The 18,360-nt window shown below is 42.1% G+C and overlaps 1 protein-coding gene across 2 annotated transcripts in view; it reads left to right on the top strand.

Moving 5' to 3' along the window:
• LOC102218232 (histone deacetylase 4-like) overlaps positions 1–18,360 on the top strand; it is a 67,032-nt gene that overhangs the window by 28,965 nt on the left and 19,707 nt on the right. For both annotated transcript variants that reach the window (XM_023329595.1, XM_023329594.1), the window contains 4 exons: positions 5,518–5,852; positions 10,953–11,103; positions 13,111–13,234; positions 14,754–14,872. In XM_023329595.1, coding sequence (XP_023185363.1) covers positions 5,518–5,852; positions 10,953–11,103; positions 13,111–13,234; positions 14,754–14,872 — 729 coding nt within the window. The remainder of the gene's footprint in view (positions 1–5,517; positions 5,853–10,952; positions 11,104–13,110; positions 13,235–14,753; positions 14,873–18,360) is intronic.

The following is an 18,360-nucleotide window of genomic DNA, read 5'->3' as shown; positions in this document are numbered from 1 at the left end:
TGAAGTTCAGAAGCTTGAAAACTGTAGATCTGAAGGGAAGCTGTGCTTTAAAGGCCAGGTGTTTTGCACAGCTGAATGGTTGCCATGGAGATAAAAGGATTAAAGAATCAAAGGAACACTCCAGGTCTGTTTTTGATGAGGGACTAACATTATAACAGGAGGTTAAGCTGAAAAAATGTTGATTTTACGTGATGCCGTCCCTTTAACAATCTGAAACGGGTTTTATCAATACATTCCGGCACAACCGACCCTTTAAGAACACTCATGGTCTTGTTGTGGCCCAATATGAAAACGAGAAAGAATGTCTTAGTTACGTGGCAGGAAGCCCCCATCCAAACTGAAACGTGTGCTTTCTGCTGACAAGTCTGAGCTAAATCAGGCTGCAGATCAAAGGGGGAGCCTTTATTTAGATCCCACACACTGAAACTGAACCCAGCTGCTTTCAAACAGGTACACCGGCTTCGTTGCGCAAGACTCGCTGGAAGCTCACGCGACTCTCCCCCGAGACACCGTCTTTGTTTTGGTTTGGCAGCGAAGGCCCCTCACATTATCCTTTATCCCACTCGCATCAGTAAACGGAGGAACACGCTTGACGTCAGTGCGCGACGACAGGGCCCATATCAAAACGGGTCTTTTCCGAGCAGCAGCCAGGTCATTCCCACGAGCTTCTCTTTTGGCTATTAGAGCCCAAACTCCACTGGCCGTGCGCCAGTGGAGTTTGGGGTCCTGTTTTGTTGTTGTCGTTTAAAGGCGTGGGCTTGTTGACCGTTGATCAGGAAAAATCTTAAGATTTCTGCCGTTTGATTCGGTTTGGTCATCTGTTGGCGTGTGGTTTTACTGTTGTGGTAAAAAAAATAAAAATAAAGAAAGGACAGCAGACATTATCGTATGGTAATAAAAATGATCTTTGCCAGGTTGTAAAATAATATAAATTTAACCTCCTGCGTGGAAAAACACAACCGATTCCACCCTGGAGAGATGTTTTGCAACACAAATGCAAAGGATGCTGTGCCGTTTTGTGCTGTAAAGGTTACTTTGGAGGCAGCACTGACAGTTTTAAAGTGAAACAAATCCACAACCGTCCCTTCAAAGCGTTATTTTCAACCTGGCATTGTCTCTGCAACGATTCTGGCTTCGCTTACTTGTAAAAAGGACTCAGAGAAAGTTAGTTTACATTCGCAGCTCCGCCGCAGCGGGAAGGGGAGAGATTGATCGTGCTTTTCTGGCCACGCTTTCGGGCCCACAGTTTGCTCAGCGAGTCGCTAAGCCTAATACTGTTTGTACTTTCTTTAAACAGTAGGCTGACCGAGCCCCGGATGAACAATCAAGAGAGATCAGAAGCGGGATCTGTTTTTTTTTTGTTTTGTTTTTTGCACAGTTTATTATGAAGACCGACAGCTTCTTCCAAATGCGTCACACCAGAAGGTTCAAACCTTTCTGTCGGAGGTGCTTTTAAACCTCAGATTGACAAAAGTATGTCGCTGCAAACAGAATGGAGTGGGAAAACTCCTCTGCTCCATTTCACCTTGAATCCATTCTGCTTGTTTATCTGTTTTGGGGGGGGAAATGCAGGCAAATTCTGTGCCGGGAATATAAAGCGAAGAGGAGAAAAAACAAAAAAAAAAAAGGGAGAGGCGGTTGTTGTGATTTTGAGTTTGGGATGGGAACTGCGTGAAGTGAGTGGGAGAAGTGGGGGGGTTAGGTGGGGAGTCTAAAAAGGGATTTCCTCGGCCTTAGGAGCAGGGAGAGTGGGTGGAGCGAGCCAAAAAGAGTAGAAAGGGTGAAGAGAGGGAGTGCTGCGTGTGTGTGTGTTTGTGTGTGTAAGAGAGAGAGAGAGAGAGCCGCTGGTTCCTGGAAAAGCTGCAGAATAAACAGGCTGCATGCCTGAGACTGCCCTGTGATGTCACCACTGGGCAAGCCGGGGACGAGGGGAGGAGAGAGACGGGAGGGGAGGGAGACACCCATCAGGTTAAGACCGGAGCAGGGGACGACGGAGACAGAGAGCATGAGGACAAGTCAGACGAACGCTGCTGTCATTCCCCCGTAACACACTGAAGGAAGAAGAGCAGAAGAGGAGGAGGAGGGTGCATCAGTGAGGAGGAGAGGACAAAGATGGGTAACGACACCACTGACTTCTTTCTGTAGCTCCTGCTTTTCATCTGGTGAGCAATTAGCACCGCCAGGGTGGCGGAGACCTCGAGCGAGGTGTGTTTACGGATCCGCATGCGTCGCCATCGATGAGTGCATCGTTTCAGAAACACCTCCCCCTCCACCCCTGAACATTTTGTGCCGGTGGGGTTTTTGGGGGGGAGGGGGGTAAAGTGAGTTATGGATTCACATTAACCGAGAAGGCTGCGGCGCAGCTCTGACAAGTGCAGGTCTAACCCATCCTTCCTCGTTTCTGCTTTCCTGTCGTCCCCAAAACCAATATTTCCGATTGCTTTGCTTTTCTACCTGTTTGTCCCTAAAGGGCTTCAGATGAGGCATTGATTTGCAACCTTAATCTGCAGAGTGACTCATGCAGAATCAGGTAGAGCTATATTAGACTTTAATGGAGAGGCAACGCGAAAATTGCTGCCTACTGAAATCGGACAACTTTAAGCTTGATCAGCTCTAACCAGTAACTGGCCTGTTGGAAAGGAAACAGATATTTGAAACACTCCTACCATGGTGCAAAGAAGTGAAGAAAAGTCATTGTTAGCTGTGTTTTAAAAATAAATATGTCGAGACATGTTTTATGTTAATTCAGGCTGCAAGAAAGCAAGAGAGAGCAAGACATTATTATTTTAAATGGAGTTCTCATTTCTAAAGTTGTAGAACTTAAAGATAAATCAAACATAATTGTTGGTAGCAGGTCAAAGTTTTACCAAAATTGGCATCTTTTGACCCTAAAAGTAAAAAAGAAAAGAAAAGAAAACAGATCTTTTTCCTAATCTTGAGCAAATCATATTTAAACTCTACAAAGTTGCACTGAGAACGCTTCTCTGCAGTGTGGAAGGTAAGGGTAGGGAAGCACTAATGTATTACTAGTTTATGAAGCTATGTAAAAGCAAACTGTTAAGACATGTTTATTTAGGCTGTGAGAAAGCGAGAGAGAGCAGGACTTCAACAACTGTGCTTCAATCCTTTTAGACGTTCAACTTCTCTGCTGTGAAACATGCTGGATTTGAAAATGTTGGAAACTTTTGCAAACCTTCAAGCTACATTCTGTTGGAAATACATATGAAGACTGTTTTTAGTAAAGCTAACATCGCTAACGTAATTCTTTTCCGACACAAAGTTCTACAGACGGTTTAAAATTTGAACTCCAAGTCATTACATTTTCTTTATGGTAGTAAATCCCTTCTTTACAGGAACAGATATGTCTCGCACACAGTGTGACGTCGCTTCTACTCCGATTTTAAAGAATTAATCCGGAAGAAAAAAATAACAATATGCTCAAAAATCGACCAAAACATTCCACTTGGTTTATCTCTTCAAAGCTGTTTTTATTTTAAGGTTTCTTTATAGAAGTCAACTAAAATTGATAGTTTCAGACCGTTTTTTTTTTTTAATTGATTTTTGATCGGCCATTGATTTCTAACCTTAACCTACAGAGTGACTCATGCAGATTCAGGTAAAGCTATCGCAGACTGAATGAGTCAGAGGGTTTAAAAAAGAAAAATCTACCGATTCACAGTTTCACACAGCTCCTCTTTTCTTATAAAGCTCTCCTTTCTCTCATCTTCTCATCACGTGCCAGATCGTAGGGCCGCGTCTTGCAGGCTCCCTTTCAATTAGTCCCAGCAGCAGCCTATGAGACATGTTGTAATCTCCCCCCACATGACTGCAGTCCTTTAGGACCCTGTTGCATGTTGTTGTGCTGTTCTCCTGCAATAACCACACAGGGGGGGGCATTTCACCTGCTGCACACAGTGAGAGTGGAGCATTTCAGCGTACAGGCGCCATATGGCCTTAGCAGTAGCAAAGCTGCTTGGATGTGCAGTTACAGTTTGGTGATGTTCAGGATGGGGGGAAATGCATCAAACAAGAAACGTCCAGAAGCAGAAAGTGACTCAAAGTGTTGGTCAGTTCATCTCACCGCTGATGTTTTGTTTGCTGATTCATTAACGTGAAGTATCCCCGGCTCTCCGCAAACATTGTAGGCAAATAATCAGACCAATCGGCTCCTATTTGTCCAGACTTATTGGTAGGAAGCCGGCGGATTGGTGGGCTTCCTGTGCCCGAGCCAGGGGTTTTGGGGCATGGGAGTCGGGGGGCGGCGGGGTGTCAATGCAGGCTTTGTCGGATGGGTCGGCGAGCGCCGTGTGGAGGAGCAGCACGGCACTTTTTCTTCCCATTAGATCTTATCAGGACTTTACCAAGTTTAAAGATAGTTCTCTTGGAACTGATGTTACTTCACCACGTGGAACAAGCATGGAGTTAATTTGTGATGCTCATTAAAGATAAACTTTTTTCTCAGAAATGGCAACTAAATCCAACAGCTTTACTCCGACGGTTTGATTTACAGCTTCGTTATCCGTTTATTGCTTTCTTGTTTTACAAGCAGTCCGTCCAATGTGCTGCTTAAAATAGCCAAGTCTTGTATTTTAATTTTTTTTTAAATCTAACGTATATTCCTCCCGTAAAAGTGAAGGAGCATAAAAAACACGGGAGACTTTTTTTGTGTTAATTAATGAAAATCTCAAAGTTTAAAAAATTCTCTTCTGGGCATTTTCCTAAGAGGTAGACTAATTAAACAGCTCTCTTGAAGTGCTTTGATGAATCCGCCCTCAGCTTCATAACCTTGCAGTCGTGCTAAGTATGAAAACACACGGCGACGTGCAGAAGAAGAGGAACATGTTTGCTAGCGTGTCTTTTAACCTTGTGCCGTGTTTTGGTTATTCATCCTGTTCCGCTTGTCTTGCTTTGGCGTCAGAATGTGCTTCTGTTGTTGACATGACGTTATGAGTGCATCCTATTTAGGAAACTCGGCCTCGCTGATATAAAACACTCCTGGAGGAGCTCATTTCTTTTGTGTGAGATGTATCAATAAAATCTTCAGTAATATGGGTTTTAATGCAGGACTTTAAATTTTTCTCTCGTGGAAAAGGAGTGTTCAAATTCTGATTTTGTTTATTAAGAGAAAAAGGGTGATTCAAACCAGCCTTGCCTTTAAGGTAACAGTAATTTTCCTCCTTAACCAGGAATTACCTGTGATTAGACGCAGTTTGTGAAGAGATAAGTTAAATTTCACTCACACACCCAGTTTTGATAAGGAGTAAGAAATCGCTGAAGTAGGAGCTACCTGGCAACATGAAGTAGGCAGAAAATGGGAAAGGCTTTACATCATCACAACAACCTTTCATTATCCACCCATTCATCTGTTTTATCATTCATTCATAAGTCCATCCATCTGTCGAACCGTTTTATAATTTATTTATCCATCATTCACTCATCCATTTATCCATCCATCCATCCATTTTATCTCCTTCCACCTCTCCACCTGTCTGATCGTTCTTCTTCTCTCCTCTTCAGTGGACATTAACTCTGCGCTGCCCCTGCGTCTGCCCCCTGCTGCCATCCCCATGGACCTGCGCGTTGATCACCACCACCAGCAGCAGCAGCAGGTGTCGTCACTCTCCCCGCCAGGCCAGCTCTCCCCCAGCTCCCTGGGAGGATCGGGTGGCGGTGGCGGTGGCGGTGGCGGCGGTGTGGTGGCGGCCTCGGTGCGCGAGCAGCAGCTGCAGCAGGAGCTGCTGGCTCTGAAGCAGAAGCAGCAGATCCAGAGGCAGATCCTGATCGCCGAGTTCCAGCGGCAGCACGAGCAGCTGTCCCGCCAGCATGAGGCCCAGCTCCAGGAGCACATTAAGGTACATCATTTACAATTAGCATTATTTATGGAGCAGCATTAAAAGAGGATTTCCCCCTCTTTCTACACACCTCGCTCACCCGTTTCGCAGAAATTCATTGAAAAGACGCAAAAATAAGAACCTATGGAGTTTTAAATTAGTCCAATTATTCCACATAAAACCAGCAGGTTGTACATCGTCGCTATTTAAATCTCCCCCAAACCAAACGAAGACGGCTCTTAATTTATTCAGCCTCAGGAGTCGGCAGACTGAACTCAGCAGCTAAGAGCAGCCTCATCAGCTTTAAAGGGCTTCGGTTCGAGCGGCGAGTGAGAGCAGAAACAGAAAGGCACTTTAGCTTCATTTTCTTTAACTCCTCGGATGGATGAGGGCAATATAAAGATGTGTCTGGCTGCAGGAAGAGTGTGAAAAATGGACGTGTGAAGCTTTCCTTTAAATGATTAAAAAGCTGGAGTTGAATTTAATTAGAGCGGAGTGGATTCTACTGTCTTTCAGCTCTTCTAACGTACCAAATTTCATTCGTTTTCACATAAGCATGCATCACTTTGTGGCGTCGCATGTTGATGAGGAGCGAGGAAATAGAGAAAGTTTTAATACGGCGGGATTCTGCAGTATTTGTTTTTTTTAAAATAGATTTGACTCGGTTTGTTTGGAGTGAAGATAAATCCTTAGCTTGACTTTATATTGCTTCTTTATTTTAGCTGCCTTTGACATTTTTTTCCATTCATGCTTTTATGACTTTTTTAAATTAAAAAAAGTGGTGAATCTTTCAGATTTTTTGAAAAAAAAAAAAAGATTTCTTCCTCCATCATCATTCTTTTACACTCTCTTTCTTCCCGTATTCATCACTGATCTCTTGGGGTTTTTTTTGCCTCTTCCTTCCTGTCATTAACTTCTTCTTTCCATTAACGTCTTCCTTTCCTCCTCCTGTATTTACTCTCTTTCACTTATTCCTCCCATGTTCTCTTTTCACACTTCCTTAAATCCTTTTCCTTTTTTTGGCAATTTCTGTTTGCTTTATTTTTAACATTGTACTTCTGTTTTATTACTAAATTTGTGCAATCTGTGTTGCTTTTTCATAACGTTTTAAAAAATTTTAACCATCCTTTTTTTTTTAAATGCCATGCTTAAAAAATGTAATAAGTAAAAACAACCCAAAATTAATTAATAAAAACAGCAGTGTTGCATTGATTGCATCTCAACAAATGAAAAATTCAAATAACTAAATTCATGTCAAACTGATATGTTAGGAATATATTTTTTTGCTCATTTTTACAATTATGACATTTGCACCCTCCACCAGGACGGTAAGGTACTAAAAGTCACTGTTAAGAAATGGAAAGTTTAGTGGAAAGAAAAAGTGTGGCAGAAAGAAATGCATAAGCAATAACCATGAAACCAAAAAGGTGCATTAAAGCAACAGAATATTTCTTTCGGACATAGTTACGAGAAACATTACCTTTGTGCAAGGCAGTTATTTGCAGAACTATTTTATTAAAAAGGTGACAGGTTCCCTCTTTGTTATTGGGTGTGACCATTTAATGCTCTGTGTGTCCCGGGTAGGACCGTTAATAGCTACAACACCCTCTATATTTACCGCTATCTCTTAATTTAAGAAAAAACTTTAAATAATGTACAGTGACATAACCTGAACCTGAGATTATTCCTTCAGTTCCTTACTCTAAAAATCTTTTATGTCACTTATAATAATTGTTACTGTACATTCGAGTGAATAAACTCATCCTCATTTAACCTGTTCATAACACTTCCTGTTTAATTTTATCTTGGCTATGACTAAAGATGGGGGCGGGTTTTTGTTGCTGTTTCCTTACTCATAAATTTCTTAATTATTTATGTTTTGTGTAACCTTTATTCAACCAAACAGGGCAGACAGAATGTATTAACAAAAAATCAAACGGTATAAAGACTGGACGGAGTAATCATGTCACTGAGGAAATCTAGAAAGTTGTGATTAAATAAACCAAAATGACCAAAACAGACCCTGGGCTAGCAGTAGTGCTCATCATGAAAATAAGCTCTCTTATCTTTCTCATTTTGAATAGTTGGGACCATGATCACATCATACTTACACAGCAAGAAAATAGTTTTGGATTCCTCAGAAATATCCAAGTGGCGTCTTCTCTTGTCTTTCCCATTTTGAACAGTGCATTTTTGTTTATTGCTTCTGTTTTTTCCCCACGCAAACTGAAGAAATGCACTCAAATTATGCTTCTTAACTAAAAGTTGCTAAATTGTTGACGCAAAGTGAAAATGAAAACCGTGTCACTGTTTGGAGATTTTGCCAAGCAACAAAATTAGACGCTAAAGACAAATCAACACCGTTTGTTTAATCTTCTCCCTTAAAACCGCATCCTGCTCTCCTTTCTCCTGTACTTCTTGCCGCTCTTGCTTAAAATTCCACACACAGCCCGTCCCTGTTATGACCTGCCAAGCACAGAGTCCTGCCTCGGTTTTCGTGATGCTTTGGTTAATGGGCGCTGCCATCTAAAGGGTCCTCTTGGCTTGCGGTTGAAGCGGCGGGACAGCTCAGATGTTCGTGACGCACGGTTTCACCGCGGAGCCCCCAGCCTCAATCACCTCTATTCACCGGGCATACACACACACACGTACACAAACACAAAACACACATAGAATTGCCTTAGAAAACTCGAAAACATACACATCCTCTTAAATTTCATCAAAACGTTTGCGTGCACTCGCTCGTCTACGTTTGCGGACGGCAGAGAAATCTCCTGTACAAGCTGTTTCTCAGGAGGGAAGGATGTGCATGGCTCTGGTCGGCAGAGCCACAAGGGGTTTTGGGTGTGTAAGTGTCCTGTGTGCATGTGGGCGAGGAGGTCCCACCCACTAAAACCCCTCTTCTCTCTTTCCCAACCTCGGTTTGAAGTCAAAAAGCGATGGCTGGCTGCGCTCCAGAGAGCTCTTCCTCCTCTCGGCCCCAAGCCACTAATTTATTCACAGCCTTGTTTCAGGGCTTTGATTTGGCCTCACCGTAAACACAGTTTCACGTCCCTGCCGCAGAATGCCCAGTTACAGTGTTTGGAACCCAGCTGATTACGTGCCATTTCTGTGAACCGATTAAATATCGGTCACTAAACAAGCTTGGAGGGACTGCGTGTTCCTCAGCTCTTCACGGAGAATCGTCTGCACACTCAGAGGTGCAGCAGACAGGAGCTGGGACCATGGATCATCCATCCATTTTCTTACACCCTTATCCCATTGGGGTACTGAGGGGTGCTGGTGCCTATCTCCAGCTGTCAATGGGCGAGAGTCGGGACACACCCTGGACAGGGGAGCATGGATCATGTTGAATGTTTATGACAAAACTGAAAACTTACAAAAATCACAGGGAACGCAGGGAGCCAGAGCAGAACAAAAACAGGAACCAGGAACAAAATGCAAGCAGAGTATCGATGGGGAAGTAACCAGGATATGACTGGAGGATCCAGCAAGGACTGTTTGTTCACAGTGCTTGGGTGTAAATACTGGGAGGTTAAATTCTGAACAAAGACTTAACTAATTATCGAGCTAACAGGTTGCAGGTGTGAGGAGAGAGAGAGATAAAGTGGCACTCGGGGCGAGGGAAAGCACCTATGGGAAATAAATCTAGCACTAAATAATAACTAGAGCCTAGAAACAATAAAACTAGGAATAACTAGAGACAAGAAATAAACGTAGCAAGAAACACTAAGAAGGACTGAACTAAAGTAAGTAAAACAGAAACTAATCAAAGATAAAGAACTAAGGAACACAGAAATGAACAAAACCCAAAACCAACTCAAGCAACCCAAGATCCAGAAAGGTCATTTATTATTTATTTTATTTATTCAATATTTTATATTGGCTGTTATCCTCCCAATTGCACTGAGTGAACAAATTAAAGTTTTGTTGTTTTTTCATGTTTGACTAAGCTTGTGATGCTCTACAGTTATCAAATAAATTTGCAATTTGGTACAGTTATGTCTGTGTTTAAAAAAAAAAAAAGAAAGAAAATGTTTTAGTCAATTCAGCTGTTGTTCTGCATCCGATTGTTATCGACCGAAACTAATGATATCAGTATCAGAACTGAAAAAAGTGGATCGGCACATCTCGAGAAATAATGTTGATATTATAACATTTTGTAAATACTAAGTTCAGTTTTCAAAAATGATTCACTTTATCGATAGAATATAAAACCTGAAGGTTTTGGAGTAGCAGAGTAAAAGTTTGAACATGTCCGTCAAACCCGTTTTAATGGCTCAGTTCATTCTGCAGAGAAAAGTTGACCAAAATTCCTCCGCAAAAATGAATTCTTAGTTACACTTGGTGTCAGTTGTGGCCCAAATAGTCATCAGGTTACTTCCTCTCACAGTGGGGCTGCTTTATATACCTTTTTTATCTTCAATAATCTAAAGCATTATTTGAAAAAGACTTTTTGTGCTTCCTCAGGTTGTCTTGTTCTGCTATCAGGGAACATGCAAGTAATAGCTGCATATTGTTTATTGCAGAAGCTCATTTCAATGCTTTTTAATTGGCTGCTTTTATGCACAGTGACTCACAGCAAGGGTCTAATTTTTTTAAGGACCCTTCAGCGTGATGAAGCGGAGGCGATTGTGGGCACATTGTAGCTTTGGAGCTGATTTTATTCCTGACCTTTTGGTTGCAGGACAAGCCTTCAGGCCACAGATTGGTTCTTAGCAGAAAAATAAAGAAATTTACTCTTGGAGCCTTTTTAAATAAAAAAGAAAAAACAGCGCAATGAGGAAGTAAGCAGATTGGATTATGTGTTTTGCTAAAGCCTGGTTCCCAGTTAAATTGCTTATATTTGTTTAAAGGCTAAAGCTTTTGGCCTGAGGTTTTTAGAGGAATTGCAGAGGTTTAATTTTATGGCTTTGAACAGCTGTCGGAGTTATTTACTTCAGAGAGAGCAGAAGTTGAATGAAAATACTTTTTTTAAAGTGAGAAAGGCAGAGCGAATTGAATCTGTTCTGAAGAGAGCTCATGTGAGGCTGTTACGAAAAGGTCTTACGAAGCCGAGAAACACTTCTCCATTTTTGTTTTCTTTTTAACTCACAATATTTCTGATGTTTCTTTGTGCAGCAGCAACAGGAGCTGCTGGCCCTGAAGCACCAGCAGGAGCTGCTGGAGCACCAGAGGAAGATGGAGAACCACCGGCTGGAGCAGGAACTGGAGAAGCAGCAGAGGGAGCAGAAGCTGCAGCTGCTGAAGAACAAGGAGCGGGGCCAGGAGAGTAAGTCGCTCCGACACCGCGTGTTTCCCGTCTGCGTGTGAAACCACAACGACGCCTGACGTTTACGAAAGTTTTCGTGCCAAAAAATATGCACAACCCTTGAGCTTTTTCACTTTGTGTTGCATTAGATCTCGATATTTTCTGTATTTCATTGTGGACGTGCAAGGACTGCAATTGAAGTTTTAGAAAACAATAAACCCCTGCAAAAAAACCCATTTTGTTTTAAATGTTTCAGATCTATGATGATTGCAGATCAATTCACGTGGAAAAATCTGGATACTTTATAAAATAAAAATGTACAAATAGCCACAATGAAATTAGTTTTATGTTTTTAAAATTGTTCAAATTACATTTTTGTGACCCAAGAGTAAATGTATCATGCGTTTAATGGCATAGTTAAAGTCGAAATCTACATCTTACTGCAAATTTGTGGCAATACTCAGCACAACAACACAGCACCGACTCAGGTGAGAAAAATACAAATTCGTGCCACGCTTTTAAGATTGTGTGCAATTAATTTTGTCTTGTTTAAATATTTCATGTTAGGTTTATTCTTCAAAAAGTGAGATTGAATTACAATAAAAATGTATTTTGTGTGTATTAATATTTCAAAAATTGTGTGTGCATGTTTTTGGCTCACATGGCAAAATGTTTCAACACACAAAGCAATTTCAGGTGTTAGAGTGGCCTAGTCAAAGCCCAAATCTGCATACAATTGAGAATCTGTGTCCAGACTTGGAAACTGATGTTCACGGATGCTCTCCGTCCGATCTGACTGAGCTTGTGCTATTTTGCAAAGAAAAACAGGCAAAGGTTTTAGTTTCTAGATCTGCTAATCTGGTTCAGATTTACTCCACAGACTTGCAGCTGTAACTAAATGGTGCTTCTGTCCCAGAGGTGATGAGTACAACTTCAGGTTGTGGTTCTTCAATTAGCGAAATTATCGCAAAAGCACCATAAGTGAGGTGAGATTAGAAGCAGCAGGAGAAACTTCATTAAAAGATTTGACACCTCTCGTTACAGATTCTGTCTTTTAGCACTAAAATAAGCAAAACTAGACACTTCCACACCTAAATAGCTCCGCAAATAGTTCTCCATGTCAGACAGGCTTCAGGCAGCCAGTCTCAGTAAGAGCTCCTCATTCAAGCTGCTCCAAGGTTGAAATAACTGTTGTGTTTGCCTCACATGCGTTTCCATTTCACTCGGAGAGGCGGCGCGTTCTGTAGCGGTGAACGAGCGGTAATAGCCCGGTGGCCTTGGCGCGGGCCTGGCCGAGCTATTACCTCTGGACGTCTCTCTCAACAAGTTCATTGAAAGCAAATGGACAGGCGTCCTTGAGACAGCGCCTTCTCACACTCTATGGAAAATGTTCAGGGATCGGGCAAGCGGGGAGTCAGAGGGTTGCAGTGTTTTCTCCCGTGTGTGTCTGTATGAGTGTGATGTGTGGCGATGGTGTCTTCAAATCTCTCCAATGAGTTTTCCATCATTTTTGTTTAATTTCTTATGTGACAATTATTAAATTTCCCGTTTTGAAGGCCTCTGAGTTATTGGTTTCTACGCTGATGATTGTCTGTTTTTAATCCTAAATCCACATCCTGTCTGCAGCATTTCACAAATAGATAAATCAACTGATTTTAAATCAATAAAATAATATTTTACCAAATAAATAAGATTGTGTTTTCTTCATTAAATTTAGGGGAACAAAACACAATTGATAAAAAGCCGAAATACCTAGCCGGAATGCTACTTTCACGCTATTGACTAACGTTTGCGATGCAGCCAATCCAAGAGTTCCATTTATAATACTTGGCGTTGATTGGCTGAACGCCATAGAGTGGAGATAAGGAAGACTAGATGACAATTACTGCTAAGACTCTTGCTAAGATGTATTTGGTGTTTGAAATATTATAATAAATAGTTACTAATGTTTTTAGGAGGGATCTCAAGTTTTGATGAATTTTAAATACAAGAAATTCATTGCATCTTGTGTTTACCTGTGTACATCAGGTGCTGTGGCCAGCACCGAGGTGAAGATGCGTCTGCAGGAGTTCGTCCTGAACAAGAAGAAGGCGCTGGCCCAGCGGAGCCTCAACCAGGGTGGCCTCCCCAACGACGCCCCCTACTGGTACCGGTAAGACGGCTTTTCCTTAACCATCACCTGATTGGAAACAGCAGAAAACAGTGGACTGACAGCTAAGTAATGACGCATGCTTCCTGTCCTCCTACCTGCTCTGTTTGGGTCTCACTGAGTGATTAGAGACAGAAAACAAACATGCACAGACGTTAAAGTGAGAGGAGGATATTGGATCCTGACGACGGCTGAAAGTCCTTGAAGTTAATTGTAGCATTCCTCGATCCGTTTTGCAGGTGTGCATACTTGCTATTTCCGATTCTTTTTTGCCGCAAGTCGGAGTGAGCATAAACACAGCAACGTCACGTCGACTGAAGTGTTCATTATGTAGAAGCATACATCGGTAGATTGAAAGATACGCCAGTGAATAATATCAGTGCAGGTTTAGCTTTTCTGCTTGTTTTACAAAGTAAAACCACAGGTGAAAGGTGAGATTATTCATCTCCCTCTTGTTACCGTTTTGTTTTTTTTTTTTGGTCTGTAGTCTTGAACCTTTTTGTGCTTGTGTCAGTTGAGAACACATTCGTGGTTGAAGTGAGAAAATATCACATTTGAAATTAAACGAAGACGGTTCAGAACCGCCTGCGTGGTCCTCGCAACATCTTCCCTCTTCTCTGACGTCTCAGAGGAATAAATATAGCCGAGAAATGTCATGAGAAAAATGAGATTTTTGACACGACATGCAAAAAAAAATTCTGATTTTTATCCACAGTTGAGAAGCAAAAGGACAAAAAAATACCCTATACTTGTTACTCAATAAAAAAACTCAGCAAATAAAATTTGGAATATTGCTTTTTACCAGCTTTGTAAATTGCAGTTTTGAAGGAAATAAAATGAGGGCAAAAAGCCTTGAATTAACTTTTTTTTTCAGCATCGTAATCTCATGCTGGAAATGTATTAATTTGAGTGTGAAATACAAATTCAATAAATGTTTTTAAAGGTTTAACAGTTAATGTATTGTTTTTTGGGATGTTGTTGTGATCTGAGGATCCACAGGGCTCTGTTTTGGGCCCTCTGGTTTATGACTTGTCTTCCTTCAACTTCTGCCAGCTGTAAGGTTTGAATTTTACATTTTCCAAAATTATTTACCTCTACATCTATATAGTTGTTTTATTTGTATGAAATGGCACAACTAAATTCATAAATTACAAATGCAGTAGAGAGAATAAGTAATGTTACGTAATACTGTTACGTAATACAGTGTCTGTGTGCTTCTGCCTCTGCTCCTAACTTAAATATAAACTCCTTCACTCTGGACTCAGCCTCCCACTGAGTTCTGGAAGAGACAACTGCGTACCCTCTTGTCAGGAACATGCATTTGGGCCAGATCCAAACGCGGCTTAAGTTTTTCCTGCAAATGACACTTTGTACTGTAGGAAGCGAGCAGATGGCGACACATGTCTGCATCCTTGCCAAGCGATTTGCATGACGCCTTAATCGTTTAGGTCCACGAGGACGAGATGGTTTCTTTTCAACAAACACGCTGTTGATGATTTCTGTTTGGGGTTTTTTATTGCAGAAAAACCCAACATAGCTCTCTGGACCAGAGCTCGCCTCCACAAACCGCAGTGTCCACCTACAATCACCCGGTGCTGGGCGTCTACAACCCTCGGGATGACTTCCCACTGCGAAAGACCGGTGCGTTTTTTTGTTTGTTTGTTTGTTTGTTTTGCCAACTCCCTAGTTTCACTGGAGCAGGCCGGCATATCTCCTGCATGCATGCTCACACAGAAGCGCTACGGCCGCTAGCTGCAGTGCAGACTCATGTCTGGCATATTTTAGACAGCATCACAGGTCTGCTCCATTAATCAGATCCACATTAGGCTGTCAGGGTCTCCCAGCATCCACCACATGAGAGTGTTAAAGAGTTAGTGTAGGTGGTAGTGGAGCACAACAGAGAGAGAAAGTTAAGTGGGAAGAGAATCATGATTTTGTTACCTGATTTATTTTAAAGATGTCCTTCCAGAATTCTTTCAGAGCTTTTGGAAAATGTTTGTCAATCTGGAGTTTGATGCATAAATGGATAACAGTTCTAATATTTTAGCAAAACGAACTTAATGAACATGATGAAAAGTTTTTGTGGGACACTGATCTCTTACAGTGTAATGGTTATGATTTGAGGTTCCACAGGGCTCTGTGTTTGGGTCTTTGGTTTATGAAATACTTTCAACTTTTTACTAATAACAGACATCTGAGAATAAACTCAAATTCTCTTTAGAGCTTCTTACTTTTATTTCTCTTTGACCAATCTTCATTAAGCATACGCCGATCGGGCTTTTTGTGGCTGATACTGATTCCTTATCATTCGTGCTATTTCAGATTTTGGTCGATTCTGTTTTTTCTTTTCAATATAAAATAATCTTAGTTAATTTTGTTTTAATAAAAAAAATGTAAGTGTTTACTCTTCCTGCATTTATGCTTTTTTTCCATATTTGACCTGCTAATGGTTGAGCCAATCAATTGAAAATTATGTTATTTTGATTACTGGCTGATTGCCGCATCATTATGCTTTCTTTTTAAGATAACCAAGTATAGAAACATAATATATTACAATTATTGATTCACTGATACAAAAATTTAGGCTGATATCAACATTGACCGACATTGACACAGCATCTAGATGTTGTGTAGGGTTAGGACCAATACTAATATCTTTAAAAATGACAAACATCGACTTATACCAATGTAAATATCAATATATTGTGAATCTCTAATAACAAACAACCCACCAATAATCACATTTTTCAGTTTTTACTTGACTCAAAAAATTGACTAAAAACAGCTGATGTGTTAGGTTCATTAAATGCACTAAAACTCAAAATTCCACCAAACCTTTTTACTCTCTGTAAAGAATGCATCAAACTGTTGTGATGTACTTTGTTTCTTGTTCTGTGAAAGTGAATGCTTTACGCTTTAATATGTTTACTGAAATGAGTTTTGTACGTGTCGTAGGCTTTCGGTGAAAAGATGAAATAAGCCAATTAAAATCTCGGGAATAAACAAAAATCGCTCTCAGTCGGTAAGACTCTGATCTCTGCAACTGAAATCAAATTTTGTTTTTTCCAAACTCAACAAAAACTTCCAATGAACTTCCTCACCGCAGCTGAAGTTGACTTTTGAATACAGAAACCTTCCTTAAAACTAGCTGCAAATTTCTGCACCACTGGGCGTGCCACGGTGGCGTGGGGGGTAGCGCGACCCATGTTTGGAGGCCTTGAGTTCGACACGGCCGTCGCAGGTTTGATTCCCGGACCCGGCGATATTTGCCGCATGTCCTCCCCCCTCTCCTTCCCCCTTTCCTGTCAGCCTACTTTCATATAAGGGACTCTAGAGCCCACAAAAGACCCCCTTGAGGGGTAAAAAAAATAAAAACATTTCTGCACCACATGCATACTACGTTAGCTAAGCTGTGGCGTCTTTTTCCTAATCTTCTATTAGCTACTGTAGGTCGTTAAAGAACCAGAAACAGGTGGAAGTGGGACACTGCGAGGAAAAACAGGTGAAAATGCACCGTAATTCATCTTTTCTTGTACATACAATTTTAAGAATAAAACCACTGCTGAGCTTTGCCCACTCATGGTGTAGCAGTAGCGTCGCATTGAGCCGCATGTTTTCTTTTCGATCCTGCCCAGATCTTGTCAGATCTCTGTAAAGCGGCTAAAATACTCCTTAATGCCCTACTGGAAAAAAAGATTTGCTTGTGGCTCACAGCCTTACATCTTTTTGAGGTGCAGAGTAAAACCAGCTGTTTTCCGTCTGTTTTTGTTCACCCATCCCTCCCTCCCTATGTTTATAAGCGTAGCTTTGTGTGCGGGTACTCGACGTGTGAACGGCGCGCTGTGGCGGTGTAGCTGCGAAGCGGCGGTCATCTTACAGTGCAATTATTCACTTAGCACAGCGGCAGGCGGCTGCAGCCGGGCCCTGTTTACTCCAAGGCTTTGAGCCGCTGGCTGCGACTGCGGACAGACCGCAGTTGACACTGGCCCACACAGCCACATTCCAACCTGGGAGAGCAAGAGGACAGGGAGGGTGAGGGGAATAATGTGAGAGTTAAAAAAAAAAAAAAGGGAGGGAAAGTAGGGTGAAGGACACTGAGAATTTTCTGGGGCAGGTAGGATGGAGATCTCCTTCCAGCGACTTTGAAATGGAAGATTATAGCACCGAAAACAAGAGATGGCAAGCTGGATTTAAAATAAATCATGTGGCACAATGATCTCATAAAATGAACCTGCTTTACAGGGGGAAAAGAAGCGTGAAGACGGTCCCGGAGCGTCGCCGCTCCGCTTTTATAATGCCAGAGATTGTGCTCGGCTGCCGGGAGCGAGGAGAACCTGTGCCACCCTGATGTTTGCCCGCAGCGATGACGTGCTTTGTGGAGTTTGCTTATGGTAATCCCAGCTCGGGATAGTTTAGAGGCCCTTTTATATCAGCGCCAGGTTGTAAAAGTCAAAGCCTGGAAGCCAGGACTTCCAGCGGTGGTCGAAAATAAAAACAGAAAAGGAACGTCGTCCAGTGGCGCGTCGGTAGAACATGTCTGCAGGACAGGAGAGGTTGTGGATGCTTTATGGCCGCTATCGCGGCTTCTAAAGTTTCTTCGGACGGGAAAAGTGTTTGCGTGACAAGAGGGGGGCTCCTTAAAAACCTCCATCGTCCAGATAGAGGCCCAAACCCATTAACCTCCCCTACATATCACACAGCGAGGAACGAGAGAGAGCATCACATGAATAATGCCCTGTGTGGCCCGCGCCCTCACACACAGTGATGCCTCAGAGAGACGTAGACGAGGTGGAAAAGCGTGAGGCCCTCAGACTCACAGCGCCCTTTGATAGAGGCACAGCTAAGCGTACTGCTCCTGGCAGAGCAAGCGTGGATTTTACCCCGAACTGGGGCAGCCCATCTTCCACATGGATACAATGGCACATAGGGAGCCTGGGGCTGCACAATGCAAAAATGCAAAGCAAAATGCTGCGCCCCGATTGTGCACAACGTGGAGCTTACTGACTACGCTCTACGGCCCATTTTGACAGGACGGCAACAATAGGCCATCTGTGGAGTGATATGATGTAGCTACATGCTTCTAAGGAGAATTATCGTGAACATATAGCGGACCTATTTGCGGTTCAGTA

The sequence above is a fragment of the Xiphophorus maculatus genome, chromosome 24 (assembly GCF_002775205.1).
Source record: "Xiphophorus maculatus strain JP 163 A chromosome 24, X_maculatus-5.0-male, whole genome shotgun sequence".
In the NCBI taxonomy this organism is placed as follows: domain Eukaryota; kingdom Metazoa; phylum Chordata; class Actinopteri; order Cyprinodontiformes; family Poeciliidae; genus Xiphophorus; species Xiphophorus maculatus.
This window is presented reverse-complemented; position numbering and strand designations above follow the sequence as displayed.